We start from the raw sequence: 19,947 nt of genomic DNA, 5'->3' as shown, positions 1-19,947 counted from the left end.
CCGCTCCCCTCAGGGCCGGGGGAGGTGTTGGGGGCGGGGGGGGAGCGGTTTATCTGCTAATAATAGTAATAATTAATAACATAGCGCCCCGACTTTCACTTAGTCAGGTGCAGCGGTCAACCGGCGTGCCCCTGTCGATGTAGCCGACGGAAGCTCCAGGCAGTTCAGGGCAAAAAGAGCGCCGTGCGGTAGGGTATTGGTAAATGCCGATCTATTTTCAGCAGTTCGCGTTAAACCGGTAGCCTTCTGCATCGTTAAACAAAATCAGGAGAGTGTGCGAGAAAACGGCACCCTTTGTTTATTTATTTATTTATTGTCTATATAAATAATCCTGGCGATGGGTCTGCTTTTGGAATTACCAAAAAAAAAAAAAAATACTCTGCTTGAGTTAATCGTGCACCTTCCCACTCCTTTTTTTGGTGGCTCTACGGGAGAGCGGCTGAGCGATCGCTACGTCAATAAGCAAATGTTCTCATTACATGACTCAGATGCAGGTCGCCCCTCCGTAGCACGTCCATCCCAGGTTCTTAAAAAGTTTGCCCAGCACACTCTCTGGAACAGCTCTGGTTTCTGGTTGATGCCATGTTCTTGGTCCTTTATTTGTAGCTTCGTTAGCAGCTGTTGGGAGTGATTTCTTGAACTATTTTGGGAAGGTGGTAAGCAGCCTGTGGTGCGGTATGGTCCTCGCCCCACTGGCTCTTCTCATCCTTCTGCCAAACACAAGCATGACCACAGGGATGGTGGTGTCTTTCTTCCATTAGCAGTGGTGGGAGTGGGCACAGGGTATCATCCGGCGTGAATCCGCCTGCAAAATTGAGACCTTAGTCTGCCACTGGACAGCTTTTCTTTCTTTTTTTTTTTTTTTTCCATCATGGAACCACAAACTGTATTTATTCTTTCTAAAATAGATGGAAAACTTGTATTTGTGTGAGACCACTTGGGTTTATCTGCAACTTCCATGAAAAAGTTAGATTTGTAATTTGGAACATAAACCAAGTTGTTGGTTTTTTTTTTTTACTGCCCCTTTTGTAGCCTTAAGATTTTGGCCAAACATCAGGCTTAATTATAGAAATTCAGTTGTAGCCTTCATTATAGTGGAACTACTGTCGTTCTGTATTAATCAAGGCTTAAGAATTTCCTCTACCTATTATAAAAATGAAACTCTAAAGAAGCAGTCATAGCCAAAGCATCAGAGGCAACAGCTTGTTGGAAAAAAAAAAAAACTTTTATATTCCTCGTATCTTCTCACGGGAGGCAAGATCAACTTTTCCATCTGACAGTTCTCACTACATTCTCCTAAGGTGCTTTAGCTATCCCATTCATCTGTGGGTAGGAAATCTTCTGTATATTTACACCGTGTTTCTTAACTGCAGGAATTAGTCTTAGGTCTTGGGGTTTTTTTGTCTTTTTTTTCCCCCCTCACTGCGTGGACATCACGGTTCCATCTGTGGGGATCGCTGCTGTTCCATTCTCCTGGAGCCTTCATTCTGGGGCGCCTCCCTGGCTTTGTTTCTCCTGCTGCTCACAACTTTCCCAAGCAGTAGTGAAATTCATTGGAAACAGCAACTTCACATTAATGAATTAAAGGAACAAAACAACGTGAATAACATAAGTGTGCTTGATTGCAGTAGGAATGCGCAGTGTAGGGACGAAGCCCCGTAAAGCTTGGGTTTCTTCTAGTTCTTTTGGAGATAATGGAATTGCTTATTTTTAAACACTGTGCTTGAAGTATTTTGTCTGCATTCTAAAATTAATGCTTGGAATGACTGATAAAAAAGTGAGAGTGAGCCTGTCGCTTCAGAGATCGGTTTTCTTTGTTTCCTCTTTGTAAGCAGGGAGCGGGTTTCTATGAATTTCTTGCGATGTGAGCACAGAGAGAAGGAGCGACTTCTTACACGGTGACCACGCACCATGGCAAAGTCATGCAGGGACAGGTGCAGTTAACTGGCTGGGTTTCAGGTTGTGTTTACTGTCATCCTTATTTATTTGTTTATCTTATGCCTTCTAGTAGTACCTGGGTTAATTTTAGATCAACCTTATGGCCGGTGCTGGGGGAGGCGGACAGGGTCATGACAAGGGCTTTTCTGTGTGACTCGGTTGTAAGCGCGGTGTGAGAAATTCAGAATGTGGAAGTGTGTGGGGTCACTTGGACCTCCCGTTTGTCTTTTCGAAGTGTTACAGATGGGGCGGGAAAGGGTTGTTCTCTCTCATGAAAAGTAAAGAGAGTGAGCGTTACCCCTTGTATCCAGTGGTGGTTTATTTTTAGAATTTTCCTTATAAGAAGATAAAGGTTTTAATGTTCTAACAGTAAGAATTATTTCAGATTTCATTGGACTGTTTTGTGTGCTAATTTTTATAAGAGCTGCAGTAAGATTAAAGTTGTTCATATGTCTGGCAAAAATCACACCCTGGATCTGTGCGGGGGAGAGATTGAGGAGCTGTTAAGATTAATTATTGAAGTACAGCTACAATTAAGGATGAGTAGTCCGGAAGTCCTCCAGTAAAATAATCACTGACATTCTTCTTTTCATTAGTAATGTGTTGTGTATTCAAAAGCTAAGCCGGCATCTTGATGCTGGTTTCAGCTCGGAGACTCTCCTTGCTCCCGGGCGTTTACTCCAACCTGTCATATGCATAAATTCTCAGAGTGTATTTTACAAGCGTGCTGAATTTGCTTTGCTTTATATGTCTGCAGATGGCAAAAGCCAAAGACAATATACTTGTGACGTCTAAGCCTGTCTGACTTCTCTAATCTATGGGTTATGATTAGGAATACTGACTTTTTGCAGCAATGGAGTTTTATTATGGTGAATAAGTACAGTAATGGATGCACCTATTGCTGTCCTCAACTCCTTCGGCATTAATCAGTTCCTATTGATTAGGAAGTCTTCCCTTCTGGTTTCTCTAATGATGAACATGTGGAAATAAGCCAGGTAGCCATAGAAAATCTCCGTTTAATGTGATAAGACTTGAGGAAAGAGAAACATCTAATGGATAATTTGAGATGTTGAGTCCTCTCCTCTCAGTTTACATTTTATGGGAGTTCCTATAATAGTTCATCTAAAGTTTTGCTTCTTTGCCAAATGGAAAGGCTGTAGATATATAGAGAAAAATTAGTTACATGATGCGATGCAATTAAAATCAGGGCTATATAAAGAAATGGAAATGTTTGCTCAGGAGAAACCTGCTAAAGAAGTTTGTAGGAGCTGTTTGACATAGCTGCTGAAGTGCGTGGTGAGCTGTAATTTTTGCAGGCTTTCACAAATATTTCTATCTTCCCTCCCCGGTTAGAACTTAATTTAGTCACAGATTCTTGACAGATCATTCAACTTTTCGCTGATGTGATGGACATCATTTGGGTAATTGCCTTTAGTCAGACTCTGTGCCCATTAATCCAGCTTTGAAAACAACAATTGCCAAATTACCCCGGCTCTGTCTCCCAGTGTGACGGTGTGTTTCTGGGCCAAGTTATTTTTGGTTGCAGCCAAAGGTCGGGGGTACAGTAGGTGTGCATTACTCTGTGGTTAGCAGCAGTCTAGTACAGTGCGCTTTTGTAATTTCCATGATGACTGGTGGGGTGAGGACGCGGAGGAAGAACGAACCCGCCGGGTTGAGCAGCCGGGCTCCAGTTGCACCACATTCCTCCGGCTCACACGTGGCCTCTGGCTTTTATGTCAAGTACCCGCATTTACTTTGGGTTTGTTTTGGAAGGAAAACAGGTACTTTGGTTGACTAATAAGGCAGCGGCCAGTAGTTTTTGTTGTTGTTTTAATGCTAATGTCGTCTGGAAGGGTGATTACGCACTTTCTGAACCCAAAGTTAGTCACCAAGCTTGCAGATTTCAGGATTTCAGAAAGAAATGAAGCATTTTCAAGTTTTACCTGAAATCAAACCTACAGAGTTGAGCAGAGAGGGAGGCCCAAGATGCCATCCTGTCAAGGCTTACTGTGTAATTCTTACTAAATAAAGCTTAGATATTCCTGAAATAAAGGACTTGATGGGTTGTACATGAAGTATTAGACCTCTGTTAGGATGAAATTGTCCGTTCTACAAGTTCCAGAGGGAAACTAATGAATTGTTTTTCTGTACGTGGTCTTCACCCGAGACACACTTTTGAGGGGCGGATCAGGATGGTGCTGTAAATGGGAAGCACAAAGGGAAGTTGGAAAGCCACACGCTGGCAGAAGACAAAGCACATTTGCTATTTTTTATGCCATCTAAATCTCTTGGCTGTCTCTTGCTGTTTGCTCTTACTGTTAATTTTGTCACTTCATGCTTCATTGTAATTTCTCATTGTGCATCGTTCATATGCTGTTTTCTTTAAATGTATTTCTCAATACATCGTGGAACATGGAGGGGAGCAGAACGCGGCTGCTGCATATTCAATGGGTGAAAACACAGGATGATGAATCCTAAAAAAATTCCCTTCTGATCAGTGCTTTGCTCTTCCCATACCTCAGCCATTCGGTGAAGCTGTGAACGCAAGCAGACATTTGGGTCGTGGACTTGTGATGGTTAAAAGTGCCTCGTAGAAATAAGTAGGAGACAATGCAACTTATTGCTGTTACTAACAAAAGAAAGATTTGGATGTCATGTAAAAGCCTTGAGAGAGTGCTGTCCAATTTGGACCCATTAATGAATAAAGCGTGAGATGTTTCCACATTAGAAGGGAGAAAATGTAGAGCGTAGGGTGTGAAATCCTGCATTTCCCACTGCCAGAGTGGACGCAGCTAATACCATCACAGCTTGGGAAATAACACAGTTCAGACTCACTGCAGTATCTGAGACAACACTGTTAATTTCTCCAGTGACTAAAGGTTTTTGGAGTACTATATGTTTTCCTTAATACACAAAGTATCGATATTGCTAAGTTATAAATCTTCTAGAAATAGGAAGTAATTTGCTTACAAGTTTGATCATGCAACAAGCTGATGTTTCCTCAGTTTAGAGGTTTTGTTGCAATTCCTGTGATACAGATGCTCTAGAATTCTGCAAGAGTTTACACATTTACTTCCAAAGATTAAGACAGATAGTTGAGGTTTAAAGGCTCCCACAAGCTTCAGTCTTTTTATTGTTGCAGACAACTTACAGTGCCATATTGTGCAAAGTATCAATAAAACCACTTAATCTCTTCCAGGTTTTCAGACAAGAAAGAAAGGCTGATGCATCTCAAAACCAAACAGAGAGAATTCCAAAAACAGTAAGTTGTAGTTATTAAAAGAAAAGAAACTGTAGAACTCTCAGAAGAACAAAACAGTGTCTCTAATGCACTGTTACTGGAGTCAGATGTAGTCCAGATAATCATAAACCTTTCAATCGTGTTTTTTCCTCTAGTGTTTTGAAGGCCATGGAAGGGAAGGAGATAACTGATCAGCTGGTGAGTTGTTCAAAGTGCCCCATAGTTTTTAAACTCTCTGAATTCCTAGATCTCATAGTTTAAAAGTTACAATTTACCTTGAGGGCATTGTGTTGCTTCCCCAAAAAGCCTGTTGTAAGCAAAACTGAAATCGGCTCTGCAAGCAGAGCACTCCAAACCATCAATATTTTTCATTTCTTACTAGATATTTGTTCAATAACTTACTATACTGATTGACTTTATACTAAGCATTTGGTTTGCTTGTGGCATTCTTTTGTGCACAAAACAGCATATAAAATATTTATTTGTTCGTCTGATCCAATTAAGAACATCCTGCTACTGCTGCACTAAAGCTGCTGGCTTTGTTGTTAATCATTAGTCAGTGTGTTTGAAGTCATTTGTGCCCTAGAGTTGCTGAATGTTCTTTTTCAGAGATGGAAAATAATGTCTTGCAAGATGAGGATTGAGCAGCTGAAACAGACCATTTGCAAAGAAAATGATGAAATGACAAGACGTGAGTAATGCCTGTGCTTTTGTGATGTGGAAAACTCTTGTGCCTTAGAGTGCAAAATCAATTGATGTGAATTTGAGTGTTAGTTTTTTTAAATGGTGAATTTCCAAACTGTCCTTTCTTAAATCAACTGGAAGGCAAATCAGTGAGCGGATTTTAGCCTTTTTATGCTTGGATTTTAATTAGCGAACAGTAGACATTATTCAGCTGGATGGAGATCATTTTGTAACAGCTTTAAAAGTAAATGCTTAGCAGCCTATGACTTTGGCTTTGTCCCTAGAGATGGCTTTATTCAGTGTAGTGTTTCTGATCACTTCCTCTTGATAAAGAGGAGCAAACAGCTCTGCAGCTGTTATGAATTTCATGTAACTGATGAATTTTAACCTGTACCTGTCTAGGAATCCTAAAATCCTACTTCAGCAAGAGTCACTGAAATATGGCGAAGCTGGTGAGTTGCTACTATTCAGCAGCTTCAGTTTTGAAATTCATTAAATATTTTACACAGATTTTTAGGGTCGTTTTTCAGAAGTACGCAGCGCTCCTTACAACCTACATGCAAAGGAAAGATAGGAAGCGTATTCACATGCATATTGATTGAATCAGAAACATTTTGATGACTTGAAATTGAAGAGGAGCCATACAGAGAGCGGAAGCACAGTCGTATACCTGAGAATAGTTATAAAGGAACAGCACAAGCTTGCGGTGATAACATCAAAAAGGCTGAGATGCAAAATGATTTTCAATTAATAAGGAGGATGGATAGTAACAATAAGAAACGTGCAATAAGAAAAAGATGAGGGAGTAGGCGGACCTGTTAGTTAACAGGAAGGAAAGCAAATAACAGTGCAGAAAAGTCGAAAGCCTTCAGCGCCGCCTTTGCTTCGTCTTCTCACAAAGAAAATTTGATTAGCCAGATTAAATTTTACATCATGAGAGGACTGGAGGCTAAAGAAAGAAAACACCCCGCTAAATATTATGTCATCAAGGCCATATGAGATTCACCTTGTGGAACTTAAGGAACAAGCTGAAGTAGTCTGTGGAGCCCTTGAAGAACGCATGAGGGAGAGTGGGTGTCCCAGGAAACAGGGTGAAAACAGCATCTTTTTTTGAAGGGTGGAGCAAGAACTGATGACACAGTCATCCTGTTACAAACCTCTGACCGCTTTGTTGGTAGGAGATTAAAAATAGGCGTCACTTTGAACAGGCATCACTTAATTAAGAATAGGCCATATCAAATCAACCTCTTCTCCTGGGGGTCAAGTGGTCTAGCGGAGGATGAAGCAGAAGATGCAACATACCTTGCCGTTGGGTGCTACCCCAAACTGGCTCACGAACAAGCAAAGACGTTTGCTCTGGGTGTCATCCCTGTAAGGTTGACACAAAAGGCTATGAAGAAAGGCTTTCAAAAAGTGGCGATACTTGTCAAATCAAGGAGATGAGACAGGCGGAGCGCAGAAGGAACCAGTTCCTGGCCCAGTTTTGTTCAGTATTTTCCAGAATAACTTGCATGGTGGAATGGAGGAGGCCAAGGTGGATGCTGTGAAGAACGGGATCAAATTCAAAATCATGCAGATAAATTAACAACATCATCTGAAAAGGACAAAGTCGAGTGCACATTGTTTAAGAAAGAAACATATAAACCTGAAGTGGGGGGCGGTGGTGAGATTTGGCAGGAAAGGATCAGGGAAATTGCAAATTAAATAAAAATTATCAATCTAATGCTGCTCCAGAAAAATTCAGACCTCATTCATGGTTATAGTAATATAAGCATTGTATTTAAGATGGAGCAATTATCCTGCTGTGCCCAGCGTTGGTGTTGCCTCAGTGGAAGTCTGGAGTTCAATTTGAGGAATTTAGGAAAGATACCAATCAAGTGGAGAAAGTCTGGAGGAGAATATTAGGAATAAAACACAAGGACTGGCTAAGCAAATTGATGATTGGTTTGGTTTAGAGGAGAGGAAGGTGAAGAAGGGCAGTTTTTCAGTAGGTAGAAGTTTATTATGAAGGAGATAGTAACTACTTTTCTCTAGCCTGGGAAGAAAGGAGAAGAGGAAGTCAGTGTGATTTTGAGGAACTTAGTCACCTTTCTCAAAAGGCAGCTCTGAAGGTGGCAAAAAGTTAGGACCAACTGGGGAGGGGAGTTCCTCCGCTTTTCTACTCTTCTGTGAAGCGCGTTATCTGCAGGTTTTGCAGCTTCTCTGATTCACAGTGAACTTGATTAGATTTAACCTGTGAACTGACCTAACTATTGCCCAGCTGACCTGTTAGCTCAATTTTCCCAAAACTGCTCTTGCAGATAGACCCAAAATGAACTCTTGCCATGGGCAGCCAGGAGACCAGGAACTCAACTTGGTTCACTCTTGGACCACTTGAGAAAATGTAAATAGGTTGTTTCTCTTCTCTTGGATATGGCACAGTTTAGTTTTCTGAAATAAGAACAATTTCTAGAACATTGGGCTCCTGTTTTTGCAGTTGACTAGATACCTCAATAATTGGCGCTTCTTAAAATAAGATTTTAAAATATGTGTGTTTGCCTTCTGTCTGCGGAGAACAGCTCAAGGAGAAAATCTTGCAAATATCTGGCGTAGCTCTCTGTTGTGCCTGTGCTTGCATTTATCAGGCAATGTAGATGTGTGGGGCATAGCGGTGTCCTGAAATACTTCTGGGGACAAATTTTAATCACCTCATAAACTGGGTCATAAAGCAGAGGTGCTAAGCCAAAAAAAAAAGGGACAGTTGTTTCTGCACAGGACTGCTAAAGAGGAAATGCATGTGCAGCATTCTCCCCCTCTTCTCAAATAATTGCTGTTGGCCCTGCAGGAAAGGGAGTTTGTTCTGTGAAAAAGGAGCCTTTCAAGTACAACATGAATGTGAAAATTGAACAGATGGACGTTTTACTCCTGTCTCTTATTCTTTATGCAAAGGGAGAATTTGGGAATATGAACGCGAGTATTAATTGATTTTCTGTTGATGTTACAGGACTGCTTAAAGGAAACTGAATTGCTAGCTGGCGCGTAGGGATTCTTGGTATCACTCAGAGAAAAGTCAATTTTTCTATGGTTCCTCTAACAGGGCGTCACTTATTTTATAAACCTGAGGATTATTAGTTCTTATCTGCATGGAGAAACTGTTCTCGCCTTCTTTAATCTGGGACTTTGCATCTCCCACGTATCAGATCTTCTTTCCTACCAAACACATCGTGGATTGCAACAGATCAGTTAGACGATTAGAAATAATTCCTGACATTCAGAGAAAGCGCACGCTGTGTCTGTGGGGCCAGGCACGCTCGGAGAGGTAGCAGCGGTCCTGGGCTCCCACCCTGCCAGACCAGGGACCGGCCAGAGCTCTGTGCAGTTCCAGCTCTGTGGGTGCAGACCAGGACTAGCGGGGTATCGTGTGCTGGCCAGGCATGGCTAGGCACAGACCCATGGGTGGGAATCGGTCTTGGGTCCCGTTTTTTGGATGTAGCCTTTAATTTTTGTGCTCTCCTGTTGGGAAGACTGACAGTCTGAATGTGTTGTTTAGCGTAGCTATAGCTGCTCAGAAGTTTTCACAGAATCACAGAATTTTCAGAGTTGGAAGGGACCTCTAGAGATCATCTAGTCCAACTCCCCTGCTAAAGCAGGATTGCCCAGAGCACATCACTCAGGACTGCATCCAGGCGGGCTTTGAAAATCTCCAGAGAAGGGGACTCTCCCCCCTCCCTGGGCAGCCTGTGCCACTGCTCTGTCACCCCAACTGTAAAGAAGTTTTTCCGTGTGTTGGAACGGAACTTCCTATGTTCCAACTTGCACCCATTGCCCCTCGTCCTGTCACTGGGAACCACCGAGAAGAGTCTGGCTCCATCCTCCTTCAACCCACCCTTTAAGTATTTGTAAGTAATAATAAGGTCTCCCCTCAGCCTTCTCTTCTCCAGGCTAAAGAGTCCCAGCTCTCTCAGCCTTTCCTCATAAGGGAGATGCTCCAATCCCTCAATCATCTTGGTTGTCCTTCGCTGGACTCGCTCCAGCAGTTCCCTGTCCCTGTTTTCTTGGTTTCAGCTCTGCAGAGAAGGACCTGGGAGTCCTGGTGGACAACAGGTCAACCATCAGCCTGCAATGCGCTCTTTTGGCCAAGAAGGCCAACGGTCTCCTGGTGTGCATGAAAAAGAGTGTGGTCAGTAGATCGAGGGAGGTCATCCTCCCCCTCTACTGTGCCCTGGTGGGGCCACATCTGCAGTACTCTGTCCAGTTCTGGGTTCCCCAGTTCATGAAAGACAAGGAACTACTGGAGAGAGTCCAGCAGAGGGCTACGAAGATGTTCAGGGGACTGGAGCATTGATGAGGAGAGAGCCCTGGGGCTGTTTAGCCTGGAGAAGAGGAGGCTGAGAGGGGATCTCATGAACACTTATCAATATCTAAAGGGTGGGTGTCAAGAGGATGGGGCCAGACTCTTTTCAGTGGTGCCCAGTGACAGGACAAGGGGCAAGAGGCACAAACTGGAACACAGGAAATTTCGTCTCAACACGAGGAGAAACTTCTTTACTTTGAGGGTGACAGAGCGCTGGAACAGGCTGCCTGGAGAGGTTGTAGAGTGTCTTGCTCTGGAGATACTCAAAACCTGCCTGGATGTGATCCTGTGCAACGTGCTCTGGGTGACCCTGCTTTGGCAGCGGGGTTGGACTGGGTGATCTCCAGAGGTCCCTTCCAACCCCTGCCATACTGTGATATAATGCAGCTTCTTTGAGTAGCAGATGCTACGGAGCATTCTTATTGTAGCTCCGGTCTCGTCTGTGTCTTGAAGTCAAAAATATATCAGTAAAGCGATGTCAGGGCTTAGTGCTTCCCTTCTATGCAAGGGACAGTTATCCCACTTCTTGACTACGGGAAAGCGATGCTTTGCAGTAAGAGAACCTGACTAACACTCTTTATTCTCAGCCATAAAATGGAAAGTGACTAGCAGATGGGGGCTCTTGTTCAAACTAGACCACGTTGAGGGTTTTAGACATGTATTTGGAGAGCGTGTATAAGAAATATTTGCCTGTGCTTTTGGAAGACAGAGGTGGCTAACTCATTCTCGCTAGCAGCATATGTTTGTTGAAGCATTACTGCAGTCAGTTATTTTATAGGAAAATCAACAGATGTTCTCGAAGGATATTTTTCCAAGCCTCAGCGTGCCTGACGCGTGGAGTAAATTCAGGCAGTTGCAGCACTTCAGCACATAAGCGCATTTCTCATTTTGTGACTGGAAAGGGTGATAGTCAGTGTTCCCTTGTGGTAACGAGAAGTCTGCACCGTTGGGATCCACGTGCTTTAAGAGCACATACGTGAGTGCGAAGCCCAACTAGCGTATGCTAATAGAAGCAGTGGTGCCAGAAGTGGTGAATGAAGATGCTATCTGCACTTGATTTTGGCTGCAAGCAATGCATGTCTTTTTGGCCAGCACCATGCGAACATGTACAGTCAGGCTATTTCTGTCATGACGATTACCTCAGAAGTTTAATTAAACTGCGAAATCTTGGCTTTTGTGCTCCAAATCCAAAAATAGCTGGGTAAAAGATAGGGAAAGATTAACCCTGATTACAGTCTCTTTGGAGATCTTCAGAAAAGATTAAAAAGCCGTACCGCTTAGCAGCTGGAAAACGTTAATAGTGAAGCAGGGTTTTCTGTTTTAAGCTGCTGTAGAGCTTGTTTTCTATAAATATTAATAATGCTTTTCTCCAGCTTACTACAAGTACCTCACAGCTCCTTTTCCAAGGCTAACATCTGCTGCTGTTTTCACAGATGCGGAGGGGCTTCTGAGAATCAAAGAGGAGAACCAGAAGCATTATCGCAGAGCTCAGCGGCATCAGGAGAAGAAAGAGAAGATCCAGAAGCATAACCACAAGCTGGGAGACTTGGTAGAGAAAAAAATGTATGACTTGAAAACCCAGTACGAGCATCTGGCCAATCTTCGTCGGACGCATATCCTGGAGCTAACATCAGTCATATTTCCCATTGAAGAAGTAAAGACAAGCATGAGGTACAGAAGGCTTATCCTTTTGGACTCATTTTGCTTAGCTTTAGACACCTAGAAGTGAGTCACCTAAGTCTAAGCTAGACTCTCTGGCTCCCATAGCATCTGTGGGGAGAAGGAGATGTTTCCCAAAGGCAAGGCATCTGAGGTCCAGAACAGAAGAATCTGGAGGTGCTAGCATCTCCCTAGTGAGAGATTTGAGCTATGTGTCCGATGTTAAACTTTCTTAAAATAGATAATTAAAAATCCCAGAACAAAGGAAAGTAGTTCTGGCAATAAGGAGTTTTGCAGGAGTGTTTCTATAAGCATTTTTTGATCCGTGAAATCTGGCTAAGCGCCTTTCAAGTACATCGCTGATTATATTTTTAAAACAACTTTAAAAACGCTCTGTTCCTCTTTGGGTGCTACAGAGATCCTGCAGATGTGTCTTCTGAGAGTGACAATGCTATGACCTCTAGCACTGTGAGCAAGCTCGCGGAAGCCAGGAGAACCACATATCTCTCCGGGAGATGGGTGTGTGATGATCATAACGGGGACACCAGCATCAGTATCACAGGGCCTTGGATAACCCTTCCTAATAACGGAGACTATTCAGCGTATTACAACTGGGTGGAAGAGAAGAAGACTACACAAGGACCAGGTAAGGAGCAAGGTCTGATAAGGCATCTGGAATACTCCAGAAGCCCTAGAACTTGCAGCCGTGGATGCCAGCAGAAGGCGCCGAGGAGCGGTAGCCTGGTCTGTTTGTTCTCGCCCAGATGAGCCTGAGTCAGAAATAAATACCAGTATAGGGATTAGTCCTCTGAAATCCTCTTTTGCAGGAAATGCTCACTGGGACACAGTGCAGTGTAATAGAGAGATAAAGTTAATTATTCGCAGTTTTGACACAGTTCACATGCCGTCATTTTAACTGGAATTCCAGGAATTACTATTTTCTACCAACTTCTGACAGATTTCACTGTAAATGATTGCCGGATTCAGGCTGTTCTCAGTACTTACAAATGACATTTTCCAGAGTAGACTTCAGTAACACATTAACACACCCACTGAGGCTTCATTTAAAATGAGACTTTCGTGATGTTTTTATTTCTTTTAGATATGGAACATAATAACCCTGCTTATACCATCAGCGCTGCATTGTGCTATGCAACTCAGCTTGTTAACACTTTGTCTCTCATACTTGATGTGAATCTTCCCAAGAAGCTCTGCAACAGGCAAGTAAATGCAAGCCTCTGAGGAGGTGAATCAGTGACCGGTTTTGACTGATCTTAATTCCGTTTGGTTTTGTGAACAAAGTCATTACTTGGAACAGCTTTTATGGTAACGGTCGATGGCTCCTGGATTTTTGTGCTGTTTAATTCGGGATGGAGGGCTAGTAGGATTTTAGACCACAGTTAATGGTCCCTCCCTGCCTTTTAACCTCCTGAGAGTGTAGACCGACCATCATAGTTGAAAATAACAGCTTTGTAATTGATGTATTCAGCATCCTGAAATCAGAAACGAAATATGACAGTGCATGAATAGCACTTTTCATTTTATGAGACCCTACTGTGCTTTACAAAATCCTGCCCCAATTCAGCAGCTCTTAGTCATCCTGAATAGCTCCGCTACGTTAAGTGCTGTAGAACAAGGCCTTATCATATGGCATGACAGCAGCAGAATTCTCTTTAGGATAAAACACTGATGGGGAGCGTACCTGGCTGCCAGACGTCTGGGAGTGTCTTGTGTAAACCCCATTTGTGATGAAAAGCCCTGTTAGGTTTTTAATGTCTGTGTGGAGCAGATGGGATCTGTACAGAAGAAATACTGAGGAAGCTGTAGACCTGGTCAGTCTTCCAGAGGTCTCAAATATGCTGCTGAAATTCTTTTAAGTGTTTAAAATAGTGGTTGCCGAAGGGAGGGCACAAAAGTCGTGTAGGATCTCTGCAGTTTTTCTGTCCTATTATTTGGGTGCTCAGTTTCCCAGAAGGAAAAGGTCGGGAACAGGAAATGAGGCAAGATTTAAAAGGAGAGCCGAAATAGCTTGGCTGCAGTGGATCTGCGAGTTTCATACAGCTTGCATCACCTGTCCTGTTGAAACCAGTGAGATTAGGGCAAGCCGTGCTTGCTGATGAAATGCTAACAGTCTTGCAAGGTGAAAAATTAATCTCCCGAGCAGTCTGAAACTGTCTGTGCAGATTAAACAAGTGCTCGCTGTGAGGATGTTTACTCTGGGATTTGTTAGGAAGCCAGTGCACAGAATGCTGGCATCTCCAGTAGGGGTATTTTCACAGCATTTTGCTTGAGGAGTGTATATATATATATGTGTGTGTGTGTGTGTGTGGTGTTTCAACAGTGAGTTCTGTGGAGAGAATCTCAGCAGACACAGGTTCACGCGGGCAGTGAAGAAGCTGAATGCTAATATCCTTCACCTTTGCTTCTCTCAGGTAGGGGGAATGGACATTTGGATTCTTTAAATAGTTTTTAAAATATCAACTGTGTCTGCAGGTTTCCTCCAGTACTGATCATGTCTTTTTCTTACCTTCCCCGTGGTAGCACGTAAATTTAGATCTGTTGCACCCACTGCATACGCTCAGGAACCTTATGTACCTGGTCAGCCCAGACACTGAGAACTTGGGCAGGTAAGAAAAGCAGTACCTCAACTCACCTGTGACTGAATCCCTTTTGAAATTACGCATTTGCCTTGTTAATTATAAGGGAAGTTGTTCTCTTCTGCTGTACCTATAGATCAGTCCTCAGCACATCAGAAATCAGAGTAGTTACAAGGAGGAGACGGGAGAGGACAGAAAAAGGGTGTCCTGAGTAGGAAATTAGATTTGAGAGATGTGTGTGTGTGCTGTGCTTCTGCGTATGGCAGGCTCAGCTGGAGGCTTCGTAGCTGATTAGAGACTTGTTTTCCCTATGCCCAGAAGCAGGAACTCCTTCCCTTCAGGGGACAGCAGCACATATGCCAGGCACTCTCACTGTGCTCCAAATATGACCCTACCCATATCTTGCCAACATGTAAATGCCTAGGAGTATCCACCAATATAGACCCTAAAATGAATCCTAGGTAAAGCTTTCCCAAAATACTCCCAGTTAGTGAACACCCTGGACCAAAGGCAACACTTCAAATAATCTTAATTTCCATGTAAATCAAGATTAAAGACAACTTTTCTGTTAACTTAGTACGTGATGAAAAGAACGTCAGTTCCTATGGGCTGCACGCACCAGCTTTAATAATCTCCTTTTTTTTTTTTTTCTTTGGGTATATCCCTCCTGATTCAGCCCAAAGGTATGGGGAGCCAAATCTTTGTAACGTAGCTCAGTTTGGAAAAAAATGATGTGCCTGCTGCATAGAACGAAGAACTGGGGGCTGGAAAGCAGCTTTTGTGAAGGATCCGAGTGCCACAGTGGTCACAAAGCGAAGCCTGATGGATCCCCCAGGATGTGATGTAGAAGGTCTGAGCAGAGGGATGGGTCTCCCTTCCCTGGGCAAATGTTACAGAGCGCCACGCGCATCAGTCAGTTCCATGTAGTAAAAGAAGAGGTTACAGGAAAGAGTCGGAGAAAATACCTACCAGTGAGGGGAATGGTTTAGTCTGTGTAAAACTGTCTTTAGCTCGCTAGAGGTGAGATTTGAGAGATGACCCGATTTCCGCGCCTTCATGGGGCGAAAATACGGGCTACTGAATGCCCTTGCAGACACCACTGGAAGCAAAGAGTCTGAGCTAGGTTGAAATGAGGCGCGTGTGCTTAACACAGAGATTAATTACCTGCAAGAATGAAGGTGGGGATTCTCTGTTTCCTTATGTCGTCCTGTCAAGGCTGGGTGAGTTTCTGGAATGGATGCTTTCATCAGGCAGAAGTTACTGGGCTCAGGACAGGGGGAACAGGTGGAACGTAATGGCCTTTGTCATAGAGGAGGTCACTCGAGATGATCTTATGGTCCCTTCTGGCCTTAAACCTGATGATTCTCCTCTTATGTTGCCTTGTTAAGCAAAATGCTTTGCCAGAAGGCAGCGCTCCCATTCCTTGCCAGATTATGAAAGAGGAGTGTTTACCTTTAATTTCTCAGCTGTCTGCAACGTTTGCAGCAACCAGCTCTCTATTTTCCTTTAGATATCTAGGCCTATAGTTGCCCCATAGTCTCCTTTATAAGCTACTGTTTTCAGACACGTGTAATTTTACCAAGCTTTAATTGTCTGGATTAAAATTTTCCATGCTAAACCCGCTGCTTCAGGCTCCTTCTCCCACTAAGGCTGGAGAAACGCTCTTACCCGTGTTAAATTCTGGCTCCCGTTCCACTGAGCAGCTTTGTGCGTCGGAATGAGCTTTGGCGGGGACTCAGCTTGCTGCAGGGAATCCTTGAAAACCTCGTGTTCGCTGGCCACGGGTCACGGGCCTCTGACTCTGCCTGCTTTGGCTCAGCAAAGATGTTTCGGGTTTTGGCTGCCCCATACTCCAGTGCAAAGCAGTGGGACGGGGTGGGATGCAATTGCTTCTCCCACCAGGCAGTGGCAGCAAGGACCTCGGAGTCCCAGCGCAGGCTGGGTTTGGCCGGGACCTCTGGAGATCCAGCCCATCGCTCCACTCAAAAGCAGAGCCAACTAGAGCCAGTTACTCGGGACCAGTGGCCAGTGGGGTTTTGAATGTCTCCAGTGATGGAGACTCCACAGCCTCTCCGGGCAACCTGTTTCAGTGTTTGACCAGCCCCATAAGTAAAAAAAGATCTTGAGATGTTGCTGAGGGCAAAGTGGTGCTCTGGGAAGTCTCCGCTAGTGAGTTGTGCCAGCCCGAGGGTGTGAGTTGTAAACTACACCCTTCCCCTCGCTGACAGAGCTGCAGCCGTCTTGGCCTGGCCGGGGCTGGTGTTAAAAATAAAAGCCGTTCCACATCAAGCTGAGATTTCCACCAGTGGAGCTGTGAGTTATTAGCAATAGCGTTTTCTTTTGTGCGTGCATGTTTCACTGTCCACTGCCAAAGCAGAACAGCTCTTCCGCCGCCGTCCCTGCTCCGTGGATCGGAACCCAGCTACCACTTCCTTGGCCAACTGGTTTCGTTTCGCCATTGTCATAATAGAGTTATCTCCATAGCCAGCGAGTTTCTCTCTGCCAGCTGATAAACCCAGAGGTGTTTTAATTTCTCTGCCATGCACGTGACAGGGTAGGGTGCCTCGGCATGCCTAGGACTCGCAGCAGCCGAGTAACAGTCCCTCTCCTGCGTGGTCCCAAACGAGCTGACGGCGTTGTGTCCGTGTTCGCAGGTCTGGGCCTTTCGAAATCAGCGCCGATCTCGAAGACTCCATGGAGTTCGTGGATCCCAGTGCCACCGGAGAAACAGATGAGAGTGGAGATGAACACGTCAGCGATGAAGAGACAGACCTTGGGACAGACTGGGAGAATCTGCCGAGCCCCAGGTTCTGCGATATCCCCTCCCAGCCGGCGGAGATGCTGCAGAGCCAGAGCACCCAGGTGTCTCAGCCCATTGCCAGCAGCAGCGCCGGTGGAATGATCTCGTCCGCTGCCGCCTCGGTCACCTCGTGGTTGAAGGCGTACACTGGACATCGCTAACGAGCATGGGAAAAGGATCGTAGGATTTGTGGAAGGAATCCCTCCCCGACAATGCTGTAGTAAACCTTACATATTCAGTTAAGTAGTGCCTGGAACAAAGAAAAGGTCAGACTTTCATTTTGTAAACCAGAAAAACCTTTTTATTTACCCAAGATGACTGTGACGGTACCATTTTGTAAATTAGCTAGCTACGTACTTCTGACGGATTCTGTGACGGCACTTTGTGTCTTGGTTCTGTCTGCATTGTTGAGTATCGAAGAAAAAGGACCCGGTAGCCTCCAGCTCTACTTTCTAAAGAAGAAACAGATTTTGGAGTATTTGGATCGGGAACGAGTACGGAGAGAAGGCTGCTCCATGTGCAGTCTGGACAGTGGTGCAAATGCAGTTCACATTTTCTTAACTCTCCTTACAGGGTTTTCGTTCGTGTGTGTTTTAAATCTGTCCTGCATAATGCAAAAATGCATCTTTCTAAATTTTTTTCATTCAGGACATGAAAATTATGCATTTTTAACATGTTTTCTAATCTCTGTTGCCATATTTTTAATACAAAGAATCAGCGTGGACAGGAATTCACACAGCAAATTGCTCTTATTTTAGATTTGGTTGTGAATCTTTACCCAGTTTTGCCGTAGAAAACTGGCTTGTTTCATGCTGTTTCCACCGGTAGGTAGTCTAGAAGTCTCGTGTTGTGCTGTCCAAAGCACACAGGCTTTTTACTCTTAATATCATACACCAAAGAAACACTGGACATTCTCTTAGCTAGACCCACATTTGACGCCGATAGAGGATTGCGTTGTTGCAATAATATTCATCAGTTCCACCACCATGTTGCCACTTTTTAACAGGAGAAAAACCTCATTTCGAGCTAGTTTAATGAAGTCACGCCGTCTCCACACTACATGCATTTTAAGCCCTATTCTATTCTATGTTTATGGTGGGATTGGTTTTTTTGTTTTTTCTTGTTTACTGAATGCCAAGAAGTTGATTTCATTTCACTGCAGAAATGCTCCCAGCGCAGCTGGCTCGCTTGTAAAACTACGGGAGGTGCGACGCTGACAGATGCGTTTGTTAACAAGTGCTCCTCCGCTTCCTCTGCCTTGCGGGATGTATTACTTAACGATGGGTTTGCTCGGTGAGGCTTCCAACGTATGGTTTACATTTTAGATAGTTGGGACATCGTATTTCTCCACGGGGTAAAGGAACATCAAAGCATCCTCCCGTCCCTGCAGGAGGGAGGGTTTCTGCCACGCTTCCCCGCGGCGAGGCAGCTCGTGATGGGGGCACGGCGAGGCGGCAGGAGCGATGCGCGAGCCACGTCCCTGCCATCAGGCAGCGTCCTCCTGCGTGTCGGCAGTCCCAGCTGCGGGGCTGGCTCTCCCGGCCACCTCCCGGAGCGGTTTGTGGTGGTTTTGCTCCGTTCCTCCCCGGGCCAGCCAGCGCAGCCTCCCCTCTCCACCCAGGAGTGGATGGGAAAGCAGTTTTGGTGCCAGTACCTGCGCATCCCAGCGAGCTCCACACCGGATCGCATCCCCCAGCCCCCCACTGCTCTTTCTCTTCGGCCTTGGGATGGGTGTCTCTTCTCAGTAGTTTCTTTTAATTTTTTTTTTTTTTTCTTTAAACCAAAGACCCTTAACTCCGCACTAACATCACGCACGTTTTTAGATAAAGACACCCTCGGTCCTACCATTCTTTGGGTCTAAATGCAACAGTCGAGTTGGTTTGAGGAGAACCGCCAAGACTCCCGTGACTACTGCAGCCCAAAGGGGGCCGGGAGGGTCCGGTCACTGTTCCACTCACAGCACTTTACTCCCTCGCGGCTATCGGGTCCTTCGCAGCTCTGAGCAACCAGCACACACCAGTACTGTACACTGCGCTCTTCGCATCGCACAGCCCCTTCTGGTTTCCCGTTTGTTTTGCACTGGCCCCCACCGTATAAATTATCTTCTCTTCCTTTGTCTTTTTTTTTAATGTTAATACGCATTTCAGTCACTCTGTCATCGCTGCCTTTGTGCTACCCCAAAAGGTCCGGCCGTGATTCTGCTTTGTACACTGTCATTTACTTAGGGGCGGGGGTAAAACCACCAACCCCAAAACCTTGTTAAGCCATATACTTCATAACCATCATGTTTTCCAAATAATTTATTTGCGACCGTGTCATATTCTGACAGTGCGTAACAGCACTGCGAGGGTGTTAAAATGCATTGGGATAGGTCTTTTTCATGAAACGTTTTTGTAACAGAATACAGATTGTGGTTGGTTTGTTTGTTTGTTTTTCTAAAAGTGTTTTTGCACATGTGTAGCTAAGGAAGAATTGTGTGCGTCCAACCCTTGAGTGCAATCGCCAGGATTACTTTTCCAGGTTGTTTTGGGGGGCGGGGGAGGGAGGGCAGGAATATCTGTAATGATAGATATTTGAAGACAGCCGGCTGAGAGTTTACAAAACACTTTGCGTGGCGGGAATGCGGGAATTTCAGTTCAGGCCGAGACTTTTGTCCGTGACCAGCGATCTTGGGGGGGGGGGGGCGAACCCCACT

The 19,947-nt window shown here is 44.6% G+C and overlaps 1 protein-coding gene across 1 annotated transcript; it reads left to right on the top strand.

Moving 5' to 3' along the window:
* Positions 1 to 3,565: 3,565 nt before the first annotated feature.
* On the top strand, positions 3,566 to 17,413 carry ATG14 (autophagy related 14). The gene is made up of 10 exons (XM_009893954.1): positions 3,566 to 3,678; positions 5,138 to 5,200; positions 5,335 to 5,377; positions 5,789 to 5,870; positions 11,630 to 11,867; positions 12,272 to 12,501; positions 12,958 to 13,075; positions 14,197 to 14,287; positions 14,397 to 14,482; positions 17,107 to 17,413. Exons 1-10 carry the CDS (start codon positions 3,566 to 3,568, stop codon positions 17,411 to 17,413), a joined length of 1,371 nt encoding a protein of 456 aa, XP_009892256.1.
* The last annotated feature ends 2,534 nt before the right edge of the window (positions 17,414 to 19,947 follow it).

Source organism: Charadrius vociferus, unplaced genomic scaffold (genome assembly GCF_000708025.1).
Source record: "Charadrius vociferus isolate BGI_N301 unplaced genomic scaffold, ASM70802v2 scaffold49, whole genome shotgun sequence".
In the NCBI taxonomy this organism is placed as follows: domain Eukaryota; kingdom Metazoa; phylum Chordata; class Aves; order Charadriiformes; family Charadriidae; genus Charadrius; species Charadrius vociferus.
The sequence above is the reverse complement of the archived record's forward strand: the minus strand, read 5'-3'. Positions and strand labels throughout refer to the sequence as shown.

Coding starts and splice junctions, on each gene's coding strand:
- ATG14 (XM_009893954.1), top strand. CDS start 3,566: ATGACTGGTGGGGTGAGGACGCGGAGGAAGAACGAACCCGCCGGGTTG. Junction 5,201..5,334: donor CAGAGAGAATTCCAAAAACA/GTAAGTTGTAGT, acceptor TTTTTCCTCTAG/TGTTTTGAAGGCCATGGAAG. Junction 12,502..12,957: donor GAAGACTACACAAGGACCAG/GTAAGGAGCAAG, acceptor TATTTCTTTTAG/ATATGGAACATAATAACCCT.